This window comes from Heliangelus exortis, chromosome 11 (assembly GCF_036169615.1).
Source record: "Heliangelus exortis chromosome 11, bHelExo1.hap1, whole genome shotgun sequence".
In the NCBI taxonomy this organism is placed as follows: domain Eukaryota; kingdom Metazoa; phylum Chordata; class Aves; order Apodiformes; family Trochilidae; genus Heliangelus; species Heliangelus exortis.
In genome coordinates, this window is record NC_092432.1 from 17,224,284 (window position 1) to 17,251,612 (window position 27,329).

A 27,329-nucleotide genomic window follows, 5' to 3' on the forward strand; every position below is an offset into this window, starting at 1 on the left:
ATACTTTTCTTATGTTAATTCCTCTCACACACACCTTTAGGGTCAGCCTCACAACATTACACTCCTGCAGAGGGTTCAGTTTCAGCGTTTCTCCCAGGTTACTGCAGCCTGATGTTTGATGCTGCATTTCACAGCAAACACAGACACCATCACTGTCAAATTTAATCTGTGGAGGGAAAAAAAACAACAAAACTCAAGAGAAAGCAAAGTGACAGAAATACAGTTCCTAAAAATTATGTTTACACTTATCTTGACAGCAATGACTACTAAATGCAAAATTAAAATCTCTATGCAGAACTCCCTGAAGCAGAATAACTTCCATTGGCTAACATAAGCTATAAAACCAGGTAAAATACAGGTAGAGGATACAATACCAAAGAAGAATGTTATCTTTTATACCACTTTATTAAAAAACAAAATTGTTTTACAAAGCCAGATGAAATCAGTGTAACTCAACTAAATAAACATCATATTATACTCAGTGGAGAAAGACAAAAAGTAGCAAAAATTCAGAAAACACAAAAAGCACTCATGATCACAAACATAACATACTTAAACATAAAAGGAAAAATAATCACTAAAAACTCATGACATACACTTTAGAAAAGAGAACAGAGTATGAAGAAAAAGTGGAGGAAGTAAAAGGTATATTTCATCTCATATGTATTTCTAATTTGAATAAGGTTTGCTACTTACATTCCTATGTTCAGTTGGTCTTTAATACAATAAGTATTCAATGTTTTTTACATTTTTTAAAAGCATTACACATTCTATTCTCCAATGGCTTGCATAAATGAATCCTGATCATTCTCAAAAAATAAAGATATGAGTGATTCTAAAATAATGCCATTTAGCTCAATGAAAACATTATCCTGATTCTGACTTCCTCATTAAACAAAACAATGCTTCTGTCCAACACATTTTTAACCCAAAATTTAACTCAGTACACATTTTTACCCAGCCTGTTCATATGAACTGTCATTGCTGTGATTTTTCTTGATTGGGTATTTCTATGCTTTCTTCATTCCCATTTTGCAGACTATTTAAAGGAATAACAATGGGATACAATACTTCTCCAGGTCAGTAAATGTAATTCAATTAGAGTTCATATTGAGAAAAGTAATTAGTATCACATGGGAGTATCCTGAATTGTGAACTTAAAAATACCAGATCTGAGGTTTCTACACGTCAATAATCAGCAGTGAGAATGACACTTATAAGAAACTTTGATGGCTTGTCATGAGAAGAATAAAAGAGTCAATGTACCATTCAGGAATGATTATGCCTGTATTCCTCCAAGTATAGAGTGAAGCACATCAGCTGGGTGGGATCCAAATCACCCCTATACTTACCGTTTTCAAAAAGACAAGCACAAACCTGCAAAAAAATTTCCAAATGCAAATATTCATTTACTAATTTTATTCAAATTCTCTCTAGGATGTTGCCAATTTTCTGAATAAATAGAGATAATAGCATTTCTTGTAAAATTATCTTGCACTGGCCTTAAAGATAGAATAACTTCAAGAGCATAATTTCTTCCTGCTTAAGATATGGAAGAATGTTTAAATTGTAAATAATATTTTACTATCTACATATTTAAATACACATATTTTTCAGTGTCACCCCTACTAGACCTATCAAATACTCTCTGCTTACATGCTGGTGACCAGAACAGCAGATGGAAGAGCAGAAATAAGAGTCCAGAAAATAAAAATAAAACTTCACCAGATGAGAGGCAGATGAGTGAATGCTTGCCATAATACAGTGAGAAAGGCATGCTCAGGGCATAATGCTGTCTCTGTGGGCTTCAGTTCCTGGGACTCCAGATTGCCCTCTAGCCAGCATAATTTGTATAAAGGCTTTCAAAAAATCCAGATATGTAAATTATACCATTTCCCATATACTCAAAGGCAGTAATAGAAATAATTATCTATGGCAACTCAGAGACTGGTCATAGCCTAAGCCACACATAGTTTAGACCCTTTGTAATAATAGTGTTATTTCTAATTAGCATACAGTTTGATACAAAAAGCTGCTTTAACAATTTCTGACAGTAGGGTGGGTTTGACAGTAGTGTGGGTTTTGTTGTTTTGTTTGGGGATTTGTTTTTTCTTTCAATTCCTGTAATCTTTTAAAAAGTGAAAGATACAAGTAAAATCCAACTACATGGTTTATGATCAGATAACCTCAGCACTTCAAATCAATGGAAAATAGGAAGCACCAAGTGCCACTTGGTGAGGACTTGCTCCTGCACCACTTTGAAAATGGTGTGAACTGTTAGATAAATGCTAGAGAGAAAGTTTGAAACTTACACTTTGAATTTAGAGCTGTGTCAAATTCAGCAGCCAGAACGCTACAGCTGCTATATCAGAACTAGGCATAGAACAAATCAATAAAAACTTCAGCCACTAAAACCTTTTTATAATGAGGAAAATGAACTTCAGATAAAGCTATCTGCTGCAAGATCATTTATTCTCAGATTCATGCTGCCCTTGTTCAATGAACGATAGTCACTGACTCACAATGGGATGTATTTGACATTTCTAATATGAAATACAGATCTCAAGTGTACTTTTATCTCACATAATGAACAGGTGCCACAGAAATAAGGATAAAAAGAGAATTACTTTCTTGGCCAAGATTCTTTTTCTATGAGAGATTCTCAATGCACACTCTAAAAGATGTTCTGTAGCTCTGTACTGCCCAGTAACTCTTTTTATTAAAGTCTTAAAAGAGAATTGTTTACAGGATCAAGAATTCATACAGCTATCCTCTGACCTTAACATTGCCAAACCTCACTTTTCTTACTTTGTGTGGGAGTGGTTTATTTTATTCCAGATCAGATGTGAGATGTCACTGTGTGGCTTCACAAGTACAGAGAGCAGCACAAAGAATAAAGCCACAGCGTAACAGGGAAAAGGGAGTTGGGATGATGTATTCCAGCTGCAGGGCTGGTGTTTGCCAGCCTCAGACAAAGTGCATCAGCAGTACCTCCAAACCTGTGTTTTCTCCTCTCTTCTGTTAAATACTTTGTTGATTGGCAGAGCTCAAAAATAAAGCACCATTCCCTTAATCCCCTGCACATACTCCCCAGTATCAGTTTCCATATACATACTTGGCATTCCACTTTGTGATTCTTACTCATGCTAGTAAGCATAGTCCTTAATCACAGTATAGTTTGTGTACTTTCATATTTGTAACAGTTGCACAGTGCACCCTCATCCACAGGGTGCTTAAGATTTTGAACATCAGCCTGAGCTGCCTACATGGATAAATTGTCTTTTAAGTTTATTTGTCTTGTCAAGAAAGCAGTACTGCTACCCCAAAAGTGATAAAAAAACATTAAAATCTCATTTTTATGTAGCAGAGGGTCAAAAAAGTAAAGGATCCTCCAACAAAGAACACAGAAAACTTCAGACTTATTAAAAAAAAATATATATATACACACACAAAGTACCCTATGCTACAATAAAATAAGAAAAGTGTGTGCAGACCAGGCTTTTTTACCTGTTTCCATTCAAACTCAGTCTAGATATTGCAGGTGTCTTAACAAAGGGTAAATTACTTCTGAGTAACAGCACAATCTCCCTAAAAAGTATTACTTTGTACTCAACTCTTTCCCTATTGCAAATGTTAAACTTCTAGTAAAAGTAGTAATATATTTTACTTTTTCCTCTAAATCAACATTCAGGCATTTTCATAGGAAACATAAAAACAGCATGACAAAGTTTCAAAAGAAAAAAATTTAAAAATAAGAAAAGGTTGAAAACAAGTGAGTGAATTTCAACAGGGCCTCACTGGTATATTTATGGGAAGGAGCACTTGTCATTTACAGCAGCTTATTCAAAGAGAAAAAGAAAGAAAAGTAAGGAATAAATTTCAGCGTAGGGAAATATCAACAGAAAAAACTGATGAGTGAGTCAGAACAACAAAAAAAAGACATTTTCTTGGAATTGTAAAAAATGTTTTTCATTATGCACAGAATTTAACATAGCTACATCACAAAGAAAGCTCAGTTATGGAACTGGGCTATGCCATTCATCTCTCCATGAACTTTCACTTGCTTTGCCTATTCCAGTTAAAAATAATTAAGACAAAAAGGCATCTTACTTTTTATGTTACTATAAAACCACAGGATGATTTCTGCTGTATGACTGCAAAATAAATCATAAGAATTCTTTCTATACAGAGATAGACACTATCACTACTTTTCTGAATAATAAGTGGCTGTAAATTTGATTAAAATGAGAACATTTACTTTTACATGAATAAGCAACTTTAAGACAGGTACACCCAAGAAAGAAAAAGAAATAAAACAGCACTGAGAAAATTCTGTGTTGTACAGTAATAGAATATAAACTTGAATATGCAAATTGAGAATATTGAAAATTATTTTGAGAATAAAATTTCTAAGAAAAGTTGTTTCTTATACAGACATTAATGAACAGCTTGAGAGTGTAACTGCTCTGTACACATCCACCTCTTACTGACTTACTGCAGTATTCTTGAGGTTTTTGGCTGCAGGATCTATAGCTAATAATGGAAAAAATCCAATTAAATTTTTATAACAAGCCATTAAAGCTACCGTTTGGTTTTTTCTATGAGTGTTGTATGTTGCTAAGCTGTAGGATAAACAGCACAAATACTAAATTGACAAATTAAACATTCAAAATGCTAACATATGGTGAGCACATTTTCATATTCACACAAAAATATGTATTACAGAATCTGCAATAAATCCCCAGTGTTTAAAGCAAAGTAAGACCCTTGTCTCTAATTTTTCTCCTTTCAACAACATGAAAAAACTACATGTGAAACACTTCTGAATTTAAACTCCACGAAGCATCACTATTATCACTTTTGAAGCCATATATACAGCATGAGTTTGACAGAAATATTAAAAGTAAAACAGCATTTAGCTTGAATTTTAGTTGTATACTGTACCATTCCTGGAAACTTTCTAGCATGTTTTTGTCTAGTACTGTTAACATGGGATGTTAATTACATCTTAAACCACACATTTACAAAAGTTGGAGTTTGACTCCTAGAGAGCTTCATCTCCATAAAGTAAATTTATATCCTAGTAAGCAATGTAAGCATTTAGAGCTCACTGATAATGCATACACAGCCACAAAATGCAGGACTGCACATATCTACAACACTAGAGTGAGCCATCTAAGTTTAGAACAAGTTAAGAAACAGCCTTTTTCCTTTTTTGAGTGAAAACCAGTGGGTGGTCTACAAGAACAGAATTCCAAGATTTCATACCTATGAGCACTTCAACATAGCAATATAATGTATTCATGTATAAGTCAATCAATGCAATGTGGTATTAAGGAAAATCCTACAAGTAAGGCCTGGGCAGAAAAAACTTTTTTTTTTTCATAACAATTTAGATATAATAAACAATCACTATGGAATTAAATTGCCTTCATCCAGTGTAACACACAGTAGCAAAGCTACTTAGTATTTCATCATGCTCTGAAAATTGAGATTAGTGGTTTGAACATTTGTCTTATCTTTTGCCTGCTCAGTGTTTTGTCATCTAGAGGAAAATTTCAACATTCCATCTGTAGCAGAAAAAAACCACGAAAGCTCAAGTAAGTGTTGCCTTTTAATTTACTAACCAAGTATACTGTCCTTTGGAAAAAATGCAAAACACTGTTTGCAAGATTATTGATTAAATGACAATATTCCAATAACCTGAAGAAACAAGCAAAGGCTTCCTTTGAATTCTGGCACAAGAGAACAAATGGGGAAATCACTTCCTCAGGAATCTCTCTGCTACATGAGCTCTTGCCAAACCTCTTAATCACAAAATGCCTACCAAAAGGCAAAGTCTGAGTCCACCTGCAAAGCCTCTGCCTGCCCAGTGAAAGCATTTGTTTCATACCACGCCATTCCCTCACTATTAGAACAAGACAACAGAAGGCTAGACAAAGGAGGGAAGAAGGGGGGATAATAAAGTGTGTCCAAAAAAGGACTACAAAGCTGGTGAAGGGTCTAGAGAACAAGTCTTACAAGGAGCAGCTGAAGAAACAGCAGTTGTTTATCTTGGAAAAAGGAGGCTGAGGTTCATTGCTCTTTACAACTACCTGAAAGGAGTCTGTAGCAAATCCTCCCTTCCTCTCTGGTCAGCTGGTCAGCTACCTGGTTCTCTGGTTTTATGAAGCCTTTACCCCAATCACACTTGGAAGTCGCAAACACTGGCAAAAGCTTAGGAGAATACCTGAGGTTTTCCAGACTACCTAACTGATGGAGCTGCAGACACACTCTGAAACAGGATGGATGACAGGAAAACAGGCTTAAAAGCTGACTAAACAAGGTGAAGACACGTGACACGCCACACTAAAATGCTTTCCGGTTCTGTACTTTCCATGTGCCTTTCAAATTATTTGCTGACACATTTTATGTTATTTCAACTTAGTTTCATTAAGGTTCCATGTATAAATAAAAGCCTGAAGGAAAAAGCCCTTAAATATCAAAGGAGAAAAACAATGGCTTAATACAAGAGGTGTGCTAGCATTTTGTAGTCATGTGTTGGCATTAGAGAGAAAAACTCTTTATCATTCAAGTCAATGTCTTGGGATAGGTATGTGTGCATACTCCTAAGAAATCTTCTGAGTGCATACTCATACAGCTTACACTGCTTCGTTGGTCTACTTTGCTAGACAGCCAGATTATACTAAAAAGAGCACTCATGCATACCCATAAACATCATCCACTCCATTTGACAATCTTATAATTCAACGTTATTTGTTTCCTGAATGTATTGGTCATAGGAAATAAATTTTTTTGTTATTTACTTTAAATTAGAGGTTAAAGATGTGTTTAGTTCTGCAGACATCTTTATGACTTATATAAAAAATATGTTAAAGAGTTCAACATACATGTACTTTTTTCTTGAGATAGAACAAAGATGAGGCATTCTGTGCCTTTTAATAATTCAGAGCATGTCACATCTCTGTGATAATGATACTTTTTACTGTTCTGATAATTTTTATTATTCTGTTTTATTTAATGTAAGTAACAAATTTGCCTTTGAAATAAATTTAAAAAAAAAGAATTTATATAGACAAATAACATGTAAACATACACATACTAGAACATTACTACTATCATCAGTACATCTGTGAAATACACCATCTGTATAAGGAGCTGTTAGATGAAATCCTGATACTGCTGACATCAAATGGTAATCCCTGCATTGCTTTGATGTGGCCTGTATTCCACCTATTCAGTGTAACCATCATTTGTACCATGACACTAAGAAGCAAGACTTTCTAATGCTACAACCTACTTTCTGAAGTGGCAAACACTGTAAACACATTACCATTTTAACTCTCAGACTTATCCCCTACACGATTTTTCATGTTCTAAGGCTATACTAAACACACACTGTTTATCACATACTGAAAACCAAAGGAGTATGTGTATATAAACCAGACAAATGAAGAATAAAACCCATCACCCTGTATAACAGACTTATTTTACATTACTCACCAACTGACATCCTTCCAGAGACTTTACCAGCTGAGCATTCTGACAAGAGAGAATGGAACCAGCCAAGTTCAACATTACACACACTGCAGACAATAGCATGAAAAAGGTTATCTGGAAAAAAAGCAAACAGCCTATTATTATTCACTGCAAGAGGCAAACAAGAAAAAGAACAGCATTTAGGCGTGCAAGAACTTCCAGCTTGTCACACAATTACAGGAATGGTAACATTTCATACATTTTAAAGAAAAAAATTAATCTGAAACATCCTGAGTGTCAAACTGCAGGACAAAGCTAAATCAAAGCTATACTTGACTGTCACCTGTTTTTCTTCAGCCCTTTCATAATTATCCATTTATCTCCCACTTTTACCTCACATACTGAAAACTTAATGGGTTTTGTGAATAAGCATTCACTTGCAAAATTTGAAAAAAGTATTTCTATAGTCAAAAGTAGTCTTGAAAAAATTCAAATCCCTTTTGATATAGATATGGGTTTCTTAAAGAGGAAAAGTATTTTTCAATCTTGTACAATGACTTTGTAAAAGTTGGGGGGAAAAAGGTGAATTAAAATCTGGATATATATATATATATTTAAACAATAACTACAATTTAAGCATCATCCTCCACAACAACTAAACTTTATGTTTGTTACTCCTTTCTTCTCTTCTCAAAATATCCTAAAACAATCATTAACTCAATTGCATCAACTTAACCATAATTTTATTTCTTTAAGCATAAAAAAGCCCTAGCCCAATGGGGGCAGATGGAGTTCTCAATAGTTAGGGAAACAGAAAGACACAAGCAGCAAAGAATAAACCTGTGCTCCATATGTGGCCACCTTAAATATTCAATGTTCATGTTACCACGTAACAGTCACACTCTGATTGAATTATCTGAAATTAGCAGGAAATTCTGTTGCATCTTTTTTTCCTATGTACTCCCATAGTTTACATTATTTCCAGTCACTGTTCTCACCAGGTATTATCTTGTGTCAATTCATATGGTATGAATATTTTTGGCAATTTAAAATCCAAAATGGCTTTTTTTTTTTCAAGGTTTTTTTTTTTCAATTGAAAAAAAAAAAAAAAAAAAAAAAATAAAAGGTTGGATTGGGGTTCACTTGTACATCATCTCTCCCTGTGCTGCTGGTGCTCCTGCATTGTGTTTTCTTAGTGAAAAAGAACATCATTCGTCAAGACAGGTCACTTCACTCTGCTTTCCTGAGTGGGACCAGCCTGGCTAAGCTCAGATGGCAGAGAACTGGACTCTTGAACTCAGCACTGTGGGTTTAGACTTCATGTTGAGTGCCAATAAATCTGCTGCAGTCATTGGCTAAACATATAACAAACAATGCCTCTTCCAGAAATGTACAGTAAAAATTTATAAGATGTAACTATGCAAGCACCTTCACGCATCTGACTGTATTAACTATTTGCAAAAAGTATAAAGAGTTTTTGTACCAGATTATATAAATCTAGAGCTCCTTGAGATTTCTGCAGGTTGAGCCTTGAGAGCTTGAGCTCAGCAAGCCTCAGAAGTTTTTGGCAATGTGTTGACTCTCACTGTACTGCTTCTTATGTTTGAATAAAAAGTTCCAAGGATGAATATGTTATTCCAGAGTAAGCCATCTTCCCAGAAGTAGTTTGCCCTTTCACTTTGAACTGAATGTCAAAATACAACACAACCTTGCATCAAAAAAACCTGCACAAAAGCTAATTCAGTGAAAACTCTAGCTGTAAGCAATTATATCAAGTTTGTAGCATCCCTACATTTCAGTGCCTGGCACCAAGGGGTAGCATGCACCTTTATGCCTGCTATATGAAAGAAAATAGGCATATGCATAAAGCAATATTAACTACTGCATATGAATAAATCAGGAGCCCATTAAAAAGGAAAAGTACACATTAAATATTGTTTGAAGAATGGCTTACTACTACAAAGAGGAAGAAGTCTCTATATGCAAAGTAGTTAAGGTCATAGATTCATAGAATGGCTTGGACTGGAAAAGATCAAAGATTCCCTAGTTCCAACCCCCCTGTTGGGACACCTTCCACTAGACCAGGTTGCTCCAAGGCCCATCCAACCTGGCCTTGAACACTTTTAGGGACTGGGCATCCATAACTCTTCTGTGCTCCTCCTAAAGTCCTACTTGGTCATCCAAAAGTGATGTAAACATTGTGGCTGATGAAACCGTATTTGTAAAAGCAAGTTTTTAATTCCTCACACTTTCATTTTGGAGATAGATACAAAACAGGATTTTCTTTTCATTGCTAGCATTTTAATCACTACTTCCCCTAAAGGTTTTCAGTGGTTTGATAGTCAAGACACTAACACCTAGCTAATGTTACCTTCAGTGCTCAGCACTACTGTGTACTGTACTTTCATAAAGATCAGGAATTGACATGTTAGGCTTGCTTTGGAAAACCTGGCAATCCTCTGTACTTGTAATATCATGCATATGTATTTGTTCCTGTTGTTTCCTGTCCTGTAGCTCTCTGAAAGGTGATAAAGTCATCCTTTTTTTTCACATTTCACAAGCTTTCTGAGACACTGTAGTTTGACATTAGATACTATCGACTTTTTCTAACCACATATGTATGCATATATTTATTTTGTTTTAAAAAAATATGCATTTTAATACACACAATTATGATTTGTGAAGAAGCAAGAATAGCCAGTGGCTAATGTACTCTGTAATATACTGCATAAGTAGGTTAAAAACTTGCAGCATGGCATTTTGCTCACAAAGCTTTGGCTTACATTGTCTATCCATAGTAACATTTATCATAATTTATTCTATAATTTCCCTGACAGACATGCAGAAGGACACAACCAGAAGTAAAACTGAGAATTCATGAGCACCAAGAACTATGAAGCTGTGAGATCATCGATTGTGCCAGTACTGTTAGTGCAAGATTATCTGGGGTACAGAAACAACCCATCTGTTGGACCAAGCAGATGCTGCATTTATTAAGACTGCTGACTTTTCTGTCTAGTCAGCTTCTCCACAATAAACACACATGCTTACTCTTTCTCCACAATGCAGCTCACCTCATTTCACCAAAGGATAAATAACATCTTATTGCTAATAGTAGACTCATGGGAAACTTGCACAAGTAGCTGAAGCACTGGACATTCATACCTTACCTTATTTCAGAGTACCATCTTTTCTTGCCTAGTCCCTTAAATAATCACCCCCCTAATAATAAAATGTATGATGACATTTTAAGATCTGTTATACTGAGTAACAGATAACGGCGTATATATAAATATTATATATACACACACACACATTCTCTTCCAGCAGTCCCATCAAAAGCTTTGCAGAAACTCCTATATTTGTCAACATATAACCCTAAGAATACAGGATTACTTCCAAGATTACTTCTCAATAAAGAAAGCAATATTAATTACACTGTTGCTGTTATTACAATAATGTAAATTATTACTAGGATTATTTTTTATCTGAATGATTTGATATTTTTATATTTCAATACACCAGATACAATTGTTTATGGTATTCACAAATCTTTCATGGAGTTCAGAATGAATACACTTAAATACTGCCTGCTCAAAATTCATTTAATTACAGCTTATAGAATAGATAACTCACACATAATTTTAAAATGAGCCCAATTAAAAAACTTGTTACACAGAAATGGCAATCAAACTAACATTGCCAACAAATGGTTTGCAAGCCCACAAGAAACAACAAAATTTACCTTCCCATTATTTGCCTCTTAATTGATACAGCTTTATTTCATGATTCAATTACACCACTTAAAAATAATTTCTCAATGCTTGCCAGGAAGAGACTGATAATAAAAAGAAATGGCATTCAAGATCTGTTTATTCAGCATTCCATGTCCTTTCCTGAATTAAAATAGAGGCTTGAACAAAAATGTTCTCTAGGTCTAAAGTAGTGTTCAATAATAAACAAGTGGAAAAAATTCCCTGCTGTATGGCACAAGCTGAAGATTTTAATGCTTTTATGTTAAGAATTGTAAGTCATACTGATTTATCCTAAAATAAAAACAACTGTTCAATTCCAGTCATTATTAAATTAAATTAAATTACATTTTTTCCAGCTAAAAGTCTTTTGACTAGGTCTAATGAGATTATAACTTTTTGAGAATGCTGAAACCTTGGTATAAATATTATATTAAAATAATTATTTTATTAAAATACATGGAACTAATTCTAATTTTAAAGCTAAATATTTCAGTTGAAAATTCTAAAATAAAACTCTGTATACATTTTACTGACCATGTTACACTCCTATTAACTTTTTTTTCCTTCAAACAGATCTTGTAATTTAGATAATTTATTAGTAAATGCTTGGTTATATCTTAATTTCTGTATTTTATATAAAAAATTTCTGTGAAAAAGCTTACCTAGAACTTCAAAAATTATGTCATACAAGTTTATAATGCTACTGATTTTAATTTACAAGAAGACAAAAGTCACATCTCTCTTGTACACTATTTCATTCATTATTAGAGTAGCAATCCAAGATTCTTTTACCAAGAATCAGCAAGCCATATCCTCAAAAAAATTATGTGAAAGCTGTTGAGAAGAGCACAGGGCACTGTGTATTTCTAAGAGGATTTGCATCTCAAAGGACAACAAAGTAGTAGTTTAGTTTCCTCCTGTATTATTGTTTAGTAAATAACAACGACAGTAATAAATTTAGTGATCTGGTAATGCTTTCCAGGCTGTATACAGGAGGACCCTGTAACTGACAAAGGGAAAGATCTATTTATACCCAAATAAATCTCCTCTAATAGGTCATAATGGGAGTATTCCACTCAATACCTTCCTGATTAAGGCAATTTGCATAGATTAAAATTCTGATGGCTACACAGACTAGTTCCTCCAGTGTGATAAGGCTCAAGGACTGTAACACAAGAGTCAACTTAGCATTGTCATATTCAACATAAAACAATATGTGGTTATTTCTATAATGCTGTATTACAGTAGTATCAATTTACAGTTTATTTTTATTGGGGGGGAAGTGTAATAGGGATCTCATTTAGTAATAAAGCCCTTGTTCTCTCAGCTCAGAAACATTAAGCACAAAGTTGTCAAAACTAGCTAACTGCAGCAGCTAACAATTTTCTGCTATTTCAATTCTAATAGACTTTTCTAAATTGACGTCTAACGTGCATACCTTTCTTAACTGCATTAAAAGCAACAAAGAGTAATTGTAGGAAGCTTGGTAACGAAAGCATTTTTCCTCTGAATGTAAACAAAAGCTGCTCTTCAGAATCTTGCAGATCATGGAGTACTTGAGCTGTAACTTAAGAATGAAACACTGGATAACTTTAAGTCCCCTATGAAAATGAACTTAGATAATTTTATTAGTTGCTCTGTTTCTATCGTCTTCCTACCATTCCTTTAAAAGAAACAGCCAGCTAAATCACAAATTAGAAATTAGTATTATTTTTTTTAAATGTGTGAGTAGTCTAACAATTCGAAAACCAATTTATATAAGACTGATTTTATAACTCCATAGCAAATGCATTAATACAGTCCCCTTCATACACACAATATATTACTTTTTGTGAGTGTCGCGTTGCTGGAAGGATTCATCTTCATCTCCATGGACGTGTCAGTGAAATGCTACTCCATATAAATTAACCTTCCATGACATCTGCAGCAGAATACCCCCAGGAAATAAAAGCTCATTTTGTCCTGCTGACAAGGACAGGCACCAAAAGGCTACACAAGCAGCCCTTCCTGGCAGTGGCATAATTAGAGACAAGCATTTTATAAAGTTCAGATACACAGATATTTTGCATCTCTCTTTCCCAAAACAATGATGGCCATTAACTACTTACGTGCAATTATTCTTATTAATGAATAATTATGTGGTTTCTCTGGAAGCTCACACACCAGAATGCTTTTACTTTCATCATTAAGAAAGGCTTCTGTCAGGTAAGCAAGGTCAGAAGCCCTGACTGCTAAATTATATAAACAGAACAGGACCATTTTCAGCACCCAACTGAATGGAGTCTATTTCTGTTTGCTTTACTCTAGACCTCTCCAGCTTTTCTACCCAAAGATTTTGCAAACTCAACTAAATACTGCAATATATGAGCAAAAAAAAATGTTGAACCATAGCCATAATTTTTCTCAATCTGTGATCCAGGTAAGCCTGCTAAGTCATTTTAAATTGTCAATTTAAAATCTACAGTGATTATGCCTTATACACTGCAAATAAACAACGTTCAATTGAGTTCAGAAGAAGCTTCAATCTGGAGAAATTCTGTAGGAATTTAATCAGTTTTTGCTTCTAGATTATGTTGTATACAATAACTTTCATAGTGGCACCCTACAAGGCAGAGTTGTCATTAACTATTAGAAATGTGAAAAATATAAGACAAGTAGTTGGGTTTTGTTTAATGTATGTATTTACAGTTTTAAAACATATTTACTCCTTCACTCTCAAAGCTCACACCTGGATTCTTTTGACTTTGGACAATTATATCAACTATTAGGGCCCAAAGTAAGGATATTTCTTTTTTGTAATCTGAAAACAGAGAAATAAATTGTGATATTTCTAGTCATCTCCACACAACTGGTAAAACACAACAAATTGTCTTACTACTTTTTACTGCTTTTAGAAGGCTCTGCAGCTGTTAATGAAACTGCCAGAATTGAAACAACTTTCTTTTTGAATACTCAGCATCAAATTATTAACCTAACTTGTTTAAAAAAAATAACCAAAACAACCAACCAGAACCCCCCTAAGCTTTCTCTCTACAGATTTTAATAAGTCTGCTCCTTCTGAGTCCCTCAAATATTTCACATTTCCTACTAACGGTCAGGAACTCCTTTTCTCTATAGCATTAATACATATGCTCTTGTGGAAAAATCTTTTTTTTGGTCAATATCACTCACGTGCCAAAAATACATGTTTTTACTTGCCACAATAAATTAATAGTAACAATATTAATTAATAGTAATAATAAAGCAATAATAAATTTAAGGTATCTTAAATTTAATGTTCAATCTACTTTGAGAATTAGGGGCTTGCTTTCCCTCAGAGGTTTTTTCCATTTGACTTATCTGTCTGCACTTTCATGAAGTACCACTCAAGAAAGAAAACAATGTGCTCTTGCTGCACATCTGAAATGTTTTTTTAAAAAAACACATTAACACTTAGGCCTGTTTCTTTTTATTAAAGTATAATTTCATAAAATAAGTGACTTCAGATTTTTAACATTTCTATTTTTGTATTTAGTCTTTGAAATGCCCCAATTTTTCTTGTGCTGAAATGGCTAAATGTTTCTTACAGATCTTGTGAAATGCACTTAGCTACAGTTGTGACTAAAAAATAACGTTAGAACAAACTCACAGGGTTTAAGTGTAGGTAATTCTTTCATTCCTCATGGCTTTATGGTAAAACATTGTAAAATTAAGAGCCGGAAAGGGACTTCACAATATCCATAACATGAAAAAATTACCCAAGACCAAAACTATAGTTCATTACTAAATATTTTACTGAAAGACAAATAGAGACATCACTAAACAAAAAGAATCTCTTTTCCTCAGTGCTTTTTTAGGAAGTGAGGCAGATGTTAGTAACCAAGATTACACTTTACTAAGGAGAAAGAAGAAATGCTGAAGGATACCAGACTCACACCAAGAAAAAGCTGAAGAAATTAGTCAGTGAAAAGGCTGCCAAAACCACCAGGACCAGATGGGATGCAGCCTGCAATTCCCAAGGAGCACATGAGATGGAAGGACCATTAGCAAACATATTTAGAAAGTGTGTGACAACAGGGGAATTACTGATGGTCTGAAGAAAGGGCAAATGTAGCAACCACACCATACTCTTTATTATAAGCAGCAGCAATGATACTGGAACTGTGACAGTTTCATGTTGCATGGTACTGTGCAAGCATTAACTGCTGCCATGGCAACACAAAGCAATGGGAGCAGATGGGGAGCAGAAGGGTCTGTTTAAGGGTAATTAAGATGTGCTTGTTTAGGAAGGGGCAAGTGTTATGCCCCAGCAGGCTGTGTCTGTTCTTTAGGAAAAGCTGCTTTTGGTCTTTGAAATTTTGCCACCAGGGATAACTAATTAGCAGATGAATGCTCAACAGAGGAGTCTGGATCCTGACATGGGTGGTAGCTGGTGGCAGCTGGGCCAGGGTAGCAGAGATGCAGACAGACCAAGACAATAAAAAGCTCTAAGAAGTTTTAAGCTGTAAAAGGGACAGGAAATGTTCATTCTAAATAGATGCTTCATTTTTCACTTCCTTCTCCATTTTCTGGCTTCTTCCTCTTCTGTCAGGTATATTCTAATAAAATGGCACCAGGGGTAGGTTTTCCTGTTAGTTCTTTCCCTATACTAGAGAAGGAGAAAGGGAACTGGCAGCCTTAGGAAAATAAAATACAAACAAACAAAAGCCAGCAAGAGGTGTGACAGCACACTGTTGAATATGTAAATATTTCTGTTAAGTTGCATGCAAAAAGCAATTTGGGACATGAATGCAATCTGTTTACACACTCTACTTACAGACTTTAAAGACCACACTTTCCAGATCCCCAGCTCAGCCCAACATGAAGCACCAATTCACAGCACAAACCAGCAGTTCATACACTGGAAAAACATCCCACAGTACTAACCACTAAACCTGTTTGTTTCCTATACAGTTGGTATGATTTCTTATTAGCACACTTTCAGTTCACTAGCACAGTTATGTGCTAGTCCATCTAGAAGTCATGCTTCTAGAAAAGAGAAAGAAAAACTGTCTGTTCTTGTTTTTAATGCCTAGGCTCACAGTGCAGTCCATACCAGCTCTGAGCAAAATTTACAGTCTTATATTAGAAGAGCTACTTTGTGAACCAGCTTTGGCTTTGGTTTGCAAGTAGAAAAAACTACAGCTTCCCAAGTTTCTTTTCAAAAGCAAGAAATACTCAGCATTCAACCACACCACAATTTATCAGAAAATCTGCACAACTCTTGTACACAAGATGTAGGGTTTTTTACCCAGCATTTTGTTAACCTTTAAATTAATGCTCTCTCAAACAAGGTTGGTTGTCTAATAGCAGGGTTCCTAGAGAACATTTTGATCAGCAAGTTCAAAGAATGCACATGACACTGCAGTGATCAAGGAACATGTTAAAGCAGAGTGATATTCTGCATCTCACCTCAGAATCACACAAGTATCAAAGCTAACACTGACACGCCTTTAGATTCTGCCATTCTCCTAAGTGTATTTTTTAACTTCTTTTAAAGTTTTGATTCATTTATGCTAACATTACCTCTCCACTGCATAGTTTATCTATTTATTCCAGCTGCCAAAACAAGATCTCTGCATGGGTGAAAAATAAAACAAACGAACAACCTTTAAATTAAAAAATTTCAATCACATCTTGCACCTGATGAGTAGGTTGAACTACTGCTATTTAGCATGACCCTTCTTTTATTTTTCTTAAATAGTAAATATCCTATCTGCTTAAAAAAAAAAACCAAAAAACATAAAGTGATGGTTTAATCGTTCATTTGGAAGAAAAATGCACTGAGAACAGTGTCTTCTTCCATTTAAGACAAAAGAAAGAAAAAATCCTGAAAAAAAAATTTAGAGACCAGATTTTTGAGCCTTTAGACCCAGGCTAGTTACTGAAGGTATGCACAGATTTGTATGCTCACTGTAGCATGAAACTTTATCTGGAATGACGATTTCATAGGAAATATGAAAAAATAGCTTTTACATAGCTATTCTGAGTAATCAACATCACTTATTATTAAGTGTTACGTTGTGTTCACTGACATTCACAGACATAAAAAAAATATGCCACTGTTCCTTGAAAAAAAATATTAAAACGATCAGTTTATTGTAAAAAGCTTTCAGTTAGAAATGTAAAAACATTTTTCTGGGATCACCCAAAAGCCATATGGCAACAGAGAAGCTTTCTACTCAGTTCAGAATCTCTATTAATCTCCTTAGCACAAAGAGACTTGCAGTTACCATAGACTGTAACAGAAAAAGAATCTCACTGCATAGTTTAAAGATTTGTACAAGGTAATTCCACCACAGGAGCTACACAAGCTCTCAACAAATTTTCAGAGACTTCCAGAAACTATGAGGAAATAAATTGCTAACATAACATGGCATTTTCATCTTAAGCAGTGCCAGCATTTAGTTTCCAAAGAAGAGACTGTTGAAAGATTTCTCCAAAGCACCATAAATTCTCTGAGATCTGGATATTAAACATACAGAAAGCTTAATGAGAAAACTAACAGAAAATACAGAAAATACTGTTTAAAATAAATTCATAAACAATTTAAAGATCTCCTTTGCCCAGGTATCTGTCTCATCTTGTAAATGTAAATGGTGATTTGATAACAGACACTAATTCCTTATGTATATAAAGGATTTTGTCAACAAGCAACTGATGGCTATCAATGAAATTCAGATAAACTGAATCTGGTGATTCCTTCAAATAACTAAGCTACGCAAAGTCTAACTGAAATCAGATTTCTATACATTAACAACACACCCAAATTTCCTTAGTGTGTACACATTTGTCAATCTTCTATTGAATAGACAGCAGTCATGCTAATGTCTTGGAATACACAGCTATTCTCAGTTGTGACTTTGGTTCCAAGGTGTTAAGCCATGCAACCACCCACTCATTTCTATACCAATACTACATAATACATTTCTATTTAAGATAAAGTCAGAAGTTAATGATTGGTGAATTAGTACTAGTGTTTATTTCTCCTTCAACTTTCTTATTGACTGCAGAAACTAAAAACTTGCAAAGACAAGACCTCATCAATGAAAAAAAATTTCAGGAATACAGTGATGAGCAAACCGGAATCAGTAGGATGAGGGGCTGACCCTGACCCACTCACACCCCCTTGCAGTAGGACAGGACCAGAACTGGAAGAGCCAATTAAAAAAAACTTGGGAGTCAAGATAAAGATAGTTTAATAAGTGAAGGAAACAAGAAATAAAAAGCAAAGCAAGTGATGCAGATGGGGGAAAAAGAGAAAGCCTTGACACTGTGCAAGTACCACTCAGAAACAACCAAAACCACTGGTGTGTTATCAACCCTGTCTTAGCCACAAGTCCAAAGCAAGCAAGAAATTGGCACCTTAAAGTATTATCAAATTATCACTAGTTTTCAGAACACAACAGATTGTGTACAGTTTATTTTATAAAACTTTATTCATGGCTTTACGTGGTAACACTATCTTTCTTTTTGTTACCACTTTTTCCAATGCCTGATTTTGTAACACACTGCAAGAGAAAAGACTTCATTTATTTTAATTGATTATATAGTTGCTTATAGCACTATGAATTAGGTTAAATAGAAATTACTGACAATAGGTATTTTCCATGTGTTTTATAGAAGCAAACCAAAGAAATACGATTCTTAGCATGCTGATGGTACGTTGTGCTATGAAGTTACAAAGTTATACAGTATTAATTGCTGAATCAGAACAAATAGTCATCCTGTAAATGTGGTTTCCAATTGCTGAAAGATACTTGCAATTAAACAAGGAAAGAGACAACTATACAGACACTGTAAAACTATCAGCACTGACTATTGCAAAGCTTACTCACACACAGGCAAACAACATCTGAAGTCAAAGCTTGCTCTTCAGTGTTGAGGTATTTTTTGTATTTTAGTCCAGAAACCTGACAATTACCTTTTTCACAGGCACTCAATAGTTTGACTAATGTGCTTCACTTTGGGCACATTTATCTTGCCATTAGGCAGCTTTCTACATAATATAGAGTTCATCTGTTGGTAAAAACACCAAATAGTAGATCAATACAAACTGTGATTGCACCTGTCCTTTTTTTCATTACTATAAAAACTGAATTATGGAAAGGGAAGAAAAAAAAAAAAGTCTAAGAAGCTCTAACACTACTGCTTTAGTTCATAATACTGAAAGATATACCTGAAGTTCTAATTACGCTTGTTAAGGGAGGTATTTCCATTTCACACTTTTCATTACATTTTTTTCTTTTTGGGACTATCTTTAGAGGCAACTGTGTTACAAATGTTACTATGTTACATAAAAATACTTTTTTTCCAAGACAACACTTACCTGCTAATATATACTTCGAGTAATTTCACATTTTCAGTAAGATAGATTTGAATCTAATATTGCTTTCTGTTAATAGGTTAACTGAAACTCTATTATCATGCACACAAAAAGCATAAATTACTTTTCATTATTAAGTAACTACATGAATCTCACAGCAGAATACTTAATACAGCTGAACATTATTTTGCGAAGAAAAACAGCTACAATTTTGATACATGCTTTTTTGCCACACAGACAATTGGTTCAAAGTATTTCTCTGCAGTGCATTTTTAGACAAGTTATCTGCAAGATAAATGCAGACCAATAGTCTGTCTGTTTTGAACAACAGTGATGAACTAAGCACTTTTGTGAGTTCAGTATTAATTTTTAAAACAAATAAACAAATTACTAAAATTACAATGTATTTCATTAAAAGCTTTCAATCCAAGCCACAATACAGTATTAAGCATATCTAATAGATAGCAACACTCACTATTTTTAGCCATCTTTAATTTCACACTGTCCACTGTTATGATTTATTACTTCTAACAGTTAAATTGCTAAACCATATATTAGCCCTTTTAAAATGAGATGTAGAATTGTAACAATGTCAAGGAAGGGGCAGTAGATGTTTGCATTCTTTTATACATAGTATTATGGCTCTCTAAGACTTATAATACAGAAAAAACTATTATAGTCACCTAGATCATTTAGGTAACAGAACCTCAAAGTCCCAAATTTTTTGTACTAAGTGTTTACAAATAGTAGGATACATCGCAGAACCTGGCAATCATCCCCAGAGGCTATTAGGCTTCTACATAAAGGCAAAACGACTGGTAGTTACCTCCATAGAATCCTTTAGTCACTTAAAGTCTGTTAAACACAATTAAAAGCCACACTGCCACTCACCACAAGTGAAAGGGGCCTCTTCCATGAAACAACACCAATCAGTCCTGACAACAGCACCTGTAATAAAGAGACCAGAGGCTTATACCAGTGTCATAAAAAAATTGTAAGTATTAAGTTTAATACACAGTCACGCTGAATACTTCCAAAGTGATGGAAACAAACTACTAAAACCATTTTCATTTTCTTCTCAATAAAAAATTAACAGAAGTATTACTAAGCTCTTCTTAAAACAAATTTCAGTCTGGCTGCCAGATCCAATTAGTTCTGACCAGACAACAAGAGGTCTTCAAATGTCTTCTCTCCATGTTACCAGGACTAAAGGAAAATAAAAGTTTTGAGTAAATTTTCATGTGGTCTCTTAGCATCATCAAAAATTATCTCACAAAAGATCAGATAGTCACAAAGCATCCAGGGTATCTGGCTAAACTAGCAAAAGGTTTGTTTTGTTTTGTTCCACTCAGCCAGCCAAAAAACCATGCTACTTGATCTTATGTTTAAAAAAGCCCAGACACATTCAACATTCACTTAAAAACCAGTATTTAACTTACAGACACATTACCCTTTTCGCTACAAGCCAAAAAAGAAATACACCTAAGCTGATCTTAGGTACTTTAAAATCACACAAGTGATTTTAGGGCTTAGACACCATAAGTTCTACACAGAGATAAAAAAGGGAAATTGGAGCAACAGGGTGAGGGATATTGATCTTGGAGTGTAAGAAGGAAAAAAAAAAAAAAAGGCAGGGACAAATATTTTCACTGTAACAATAAATATAAAAAAAATTAATACAAATAAAATGCAGAGAAAAGTATGTGACATTTATTTCATGAGTTTTCATTGTAACTTTCACTTCAGCTTGCATAAAGAGTATGTCATACAGTAGCCTATGTACTTAGCTGGCCTGATACAATCATTATTCAATCCTCCTGCAAGTGCTTAAGATAAGCTCTAATATCATTATTGCTCTCTACAGACCTTTGAAATTCGAAAGAGAGGAAAACTGAGAAGCTAATTAGTACATGAAAATATATTCAAGGTTGGTTGAAATTAGCTCGCCAAAAGGTCACAATTCCCACTACGTAATGCTTTACTAGACATCTTTTGTGTATAATAATAGTAGAGCACAAAAACTAAAAATGCATCTACATCCAGCCACTGCACAAGCCATGTACCCTGTACTGGAACCCAGGCTGGAAACTGATGCTTGGTGTGAATGTGGGAGAGAGAGCTGTTGGTTATATACAGAAATGTGGCTGTGGAGTGCCCAGTTTAGGCTTTCACCATGTCTATTTTGAGTCTGTGAGCATGTTTAAAACACTATTTCACAACTTGATGATATCCACAGCTGCTACAGTTGCTGAAAACATTCAGGAAGTGAGCATCTTAGAAAAACACACCATTTCTTGGTAAAACATCAGTGTTAGTTTTTAGGTCAAGTACAAATGCAACAGATGAGAAAGCACAAACACACAGTAGAAAGTGAACCAAAACCAGGCTATGGATACCAAGGACTAAGCAGATAACCCCTTCACACAATTGTGCACAGCTTATATTCTACAAAATTTCCTACAGCATGAAAGATAGATACCAATTACATAATTCTGGATGTTGTCCAAGTCAAGGAAAAGCTAAGAATTCCACTTTTGCAGTTAATTAAATTTGCTGCCTTACCTTATTATTACTGTATGATAACTGTCTCTGGGCTGATAGTTCTGTAATGTGAAACTGGACTCAAGAAGGTGACAGCATTAACTAGTTTGACTGTAGGCTAGACTGCAACATGCTCTTAATTAAATAAATGGGATGGGTGAAATTATTAAGTTATTAAAGAAAACCATTCAGGAAAAAATAAGAAATTGCCTTCCAAAACAGAGTACGTATTGATACTTAAAGTGCTCATACATAACCCAGTACTTACCAATTTCAAAACCACATGTTCATAGTCAAGATACCCTAGTGTGCTACCTATGAGCAGCAAATCCTTACTTTCATTTACTACCTCCCTATTAAGTCTCTTCCATTCTTATCTGACAGATCTGTGGCACTGTGCATTCCTGTAGATAGAAGAACAGAGTTGATCATTTTTGTTCAGCTGAACAACTGTGTTTGACCTTTACAGAGGGATTTCAAGCTGAAGAGTTAGATGTGTTTTGTTTGGAAATAAAGTTTTGTAGCACTCACCTTAGTGGCTAATTATGCAAAAGGACAAGAAGACAGGCCAGTTGATGAAAGCTTTGTATGCACTGATGACAGACACTAGAGCTGTGTTTCACATGTATCTTTAATAAGAGTTCACCTCAGCAATGTTGTAATGTAATTTTCCAAACTTCATTAGTCCCCAATATCACTTTAGTTACCCAAATGATTCTTTTGCTTTGAGATGCAGTTATTTCCAGTGCCGAGCACTTTAGACCACAGTACATGAAATTGTATTTAGGAAAAAAAGCATACAGAGAATGTCACATACCAACATTTGTTGGAATACACCAAATGACTATCAAAATAGACATCTCAAGATTTTTCTTGGTCTTGCAGAAAATTAAGAATTTAAAAATAAATAAAAACCCACACAACCACCTTTAACATCTTTTTTCTCTTCAGTTTTAACTTCTTACAAATGCAATGCCAATATTTAATAAAGAAAATAGGCCCATACTTGGCTGATATGCAAAAGTAAGAATTATTTGAAAACGGTATGTAGCTTGCAGGCCCAAATTCCATTGTAATAAATGCTCAGCATATCTCATGGCTACTTCAGTGGAATCAGTAAAACACATACTTGGTTTCTCAAGCTTAAGGGCCAGCAAACATAAGCACAAGTGAGTTATTTTTACACCAGTAATAAAACAGTCATTTCCTAAATATCTTGAGTTCAGCATTGAAAACTACAGGACTTCTCATGTTTTTCAATGATTACTACCCCCCATGTATTCTGTGCATGCATTTTTTCTTTCTTAAAAAGCAAATTAGTTTGAAAAAATTTAACAACTCGCCTACTTAACCTTGGCAACATATTTCGGAGCCCACACAGCACATTTCTCTAACATCTTAGACCTAATTTGTGTCTTCTGAATTGCAGTGTATCCTCTAATGCAAAATCAAAATAAATGAAAGCTACTAAAAACATGTTCAAAAAACCCATACATTTGCCAGCTTCCTTAAGAAAAATTCCTACAGATCTATGTACCTGCTGACTACAAAACCAGCAAAAAATAAACAGAATGCATTAGTACCGGCTTCTGCATCATTAGTAATGCAGTAACATTCGGTATGAGCACCTTCCAACATGTATTTGAAAACTCCATTATCATTAATGCAAGATGTACTCATGTATCAAAAAGATGCATTTATTTCAATAAGCACATAATGAGGCAGAAGAAAAAGTGTTTTACTATGATGGCCAATAGACTCAGGATCATAGAAGTATCAGCAAAATTTATACAGCCATAACAGCTAAATTTGTATGTTTACAAATGTGTTTGTATATGCTTTTGAAAATGCATGCTGTGAATGTCTCTACATAACCTAGAAACCAAACAGCCAAACCATGCATGCACTCCAGGACCTACCAACACTGTCACTGTCCTCATTGGGAATTTTTTTTCAGACCTAGTCTGAAACTTTCTTGTTTCATTTCACACCCATTGACTCTTGTGTCACAATATGCTGCTATAAAGAGCCTGGTATTAAGAAGAACATTAAAGAGGCACATTTACAAAAAAATCTTCCATTTTAATCTCTACCTGGATTAAAAATCTAGCCTGCAAAAGTATTACTTGCCATGCTTTCTTAAGGAAAACTTTTCTGCTATTTTGTGATGGTAGATTTGTCAAGCTGGTATGCAAAATAATCATAGAATTATAAAATGTCGAGTTGGAAGGGAACTTGAGGATTATTTGATCAAACTCTCCTAACATTACTGTTTATGTGAGATGTCCCAGCTGAGACTTAAAACTTTCCAATGTGGGGGAACCCACCACTTCCCCTGGGAGACCATTACAATGAATAGTAAGAAAAAAGGTAGTAAAGCTAGTGTCAAAGAAAGGAATACCTTTATAGATGAGGAAAAATGTATACAGCTGTCAGCTACATTAAATAATGGGAGATGAAATGCAGTTAGGATACCATAAATCACCTCTTCAGAATTCCAGGACTTGCAGCTTTCTGCAATTCAGATTTAATGTTCTTTTTTTCTTTGAAGGCGTTAAGGCAATCAGTTGTCAGTACCATAATTCTTCAGCAAGCCCAAGGGTATGTTTACATTTTGTTATTTTATTTAATTTTTGCACTTGAAGTGGAATAAACAAAAAAATATTCTATGTTGTTTTGAGTTTCTGTATTATTATTTTGTAACTTTTTTCTAGGCATACTCAAATTTTCTATTTTGTGTTTATTGGGTCTGGAAAACTAAAAGCCTTGCTTAGGAGGTCTTAAGGTTGCAGTAAAGTTTTGACAGGCATACCTTATGCAAAATAAAGATCTATATTTCAAACTCTCATTTTGTTGTCATTCTCCAGACACTGATTTCAATGCATCTTTTTAAAGAATACGTTTGCAAGATGTTGAAGCAAGTTGGTTTTATAGGAGAGAAGTCTGAAACAGAACATAACAGCAGTTTCAAAAATAAACAAGATGGTTACAAATAAGAGATTGATCAACTGCTCTTCAAGTACACTAGGGGCTGAAAGACGAATAATTGATTTACATTTGCATTAACAGAGATACAAGTCAGATGCTAAGAAAAACTTACTAAGGCTCAAGACATTTCAGTATTGGTAGAAGAAGGGGTACATTATAGAATTCCCATCACCAGAATTTGTTAACCACACAAACCATCAATGTGGGCCAGGTGGTGCCAGCACAAGCAGGCAGATGTGCAGGGCAGCTGAATGGAGGGCAGAGTAATAAGCAGGCTGCCTAGGTTCCTGTACATTCAGAGGTAAATAGCAGCTCTTCCAGCACTAGTATCATCTACTGCTCTCTGTTAGCAAAGCACTACAGCAACTTTTTCTCTTCTTAAGTGCCTGAAATCACTGACACTTCCCAAGATTCCCCTCTCTCCTCTGCAGGAGCAGAGATTGTTGCAAGGTTTAATTTTGCCAAGTCAAACATTCCTAGAAGGGTGAGACTCAATTGTACATTAACAACTACAAAGCATGGATATCCTCAGGTCTCCTAGGTCTAGGAATAACTCACATAGAGAGCCTAAATAAACATCTAAAATACCTTCAAGGATGTCTATGTGGAATCTATAGTAGACCTCATAACAGGTACAAAATTCTTTTGAAAAATGCAAGTATGAAATATCACAGGATGTCACCATTATCACATTTTCAGAGACTAGAGAAGTGTGACACATTAGTACCAGAGTACAAAATCATCATACAGTAATACTTCCTGCAGCACCTGTAATCCATCAGGGCAAAATGATGGGAAATGCAACACAAGCTATAGGAAAAAGAACTATGACAGCATGGGAATTAGATAAAAGGAGATTAGAATAGTCTAACGGTAATATTACTCTCCATTCCAATTCCCAGAAAAACAGCAGGGATGGAAATCTCTTGGGGCAAGGGTGATGGGAATGTATTAAAAAGTATCAGAAGAAAAAGAAGTACTGAAAAATGTATTTCTATATGCATAAATACACACAAAGTCACCTAGACAGATGCAGAACAGTGACATGACTTCAGAATGGTCTCCCAAAAAAGTAATCCTAAACAGCGGGTGCTAGTAAAAATTATAACATTCCACTGGACTTAAAATACTGCAAAAAAACACTCAAAGGCTTGAGAAATTTTAAAACAATAAACACAAGTATTTATTTGCAGACACACAAACTGACTCAGCATACAGGTATCACTAGAATCCAAGGACCATTCTCTTGTTTGAGGACCACATCACTGTGAATACAATAAGCACAAGTACCACCAGACTTCCTGAAAATACCCATACACTGCAAGATAAGTACAAGGCAGTCAGCATCAATCAAAAACCCAGCAACTTAAGCACAAAGGTGAGCTCTTTTCTAAAAAGATGCACTATGTTGCAGACTCTGAAACACAGCAACATAGCTTAGTCTCTCTCATTTACCCACCGCAAACCTAAAACTAATCTAATTCTAATTGCCATGGAAACAGGAGAAGTAAAAATCCCTCAGTGCTCCACAAGAACAGGACAGTAAAATTACCTACACATTGACACAGCTATCAATGTAATACCAGGATGCAATTTTAATTTCATTTTAAGCTCTAGAGTGAACCTTTTTGTTTTGTCTATAATTTCTTATGAAATATGCTCCATACTCATCACAAATCTAGCATTCTTGTAGAAAAAGAACTAATCCAGAGCATATATTTTTGACATACAGAGAAAAACAAGAGCTGATGGAGAACATACACATCAGATTAAAATACTTGGCAATTATGAATAAAAATAATACGTTTTGTATTTTTTATTCTTCCAAGTGGTTCAGATCTGTTATACTCAACTTCACTACAATATGCAAACTGTATTAAAAGCAATGGGCAGGGATTTAGATAAGATATTAAGTACAGAGCTGATATGTCAGTGACTCACAATACAGTCTTAACTCTAATCTGTTTTTTATTAAACACATTCACAGAACACATTATTACATTATTTTATACCCCTCATAATGTATGCCATGAGTATTAATGAGCCACACAGCCGTAAGCATTAGAGTATTTAAACAGAAAGGAAACTATGCAGTTTGCAACCAATTCTCCACTTTCAAATTTATTACATCATTTATTGATAAACTTGAAATCAACAGATGACTGAAGACCTAGCTCACATAAGATGTGTGAAAGGTGAACAGCTTTTACCCTGAATAAGAG

At 34.7% G+C, this 27,329-nt stretch overlaps 1 protein-coding gene across 10 annotated transcripts in view; it reads right to left on the minus strand.

The window, feature by feature from the left end:
• Positions 1-27,329, minus strand: part of ENTREP2 (endosomal transmembrane epsin interactor 2) — a 111,723-nt gene that overhangs the window by 41,751 nt on the left and 42,643 nt on the right. For all 10 annotated transcript variants that reach the window (XR_011728071.1, XM_071754979.1, XM_071754981.1 and 7 more), the window contains 3 exons: positions 20,470-20,526; positions 7,504-7,614; positions 35-166 (listed from right to left, as the gene is read on the minus strand). Coding sequence is in view for 9 of the 10 variants with exons in the window: in XM_071754979.1 (XP_071611080.1) it covers positions 35-166; positions 7,504-7,614; positions 20,470-20,526 (300 nt within the window). In the remaining variant the exon portion in view is untranslated. The remainder of the gene's footprint in view (positions 1-34; positions 167-7,503; positions 7,615-20,469; positions 20,527-27,329) is intronic.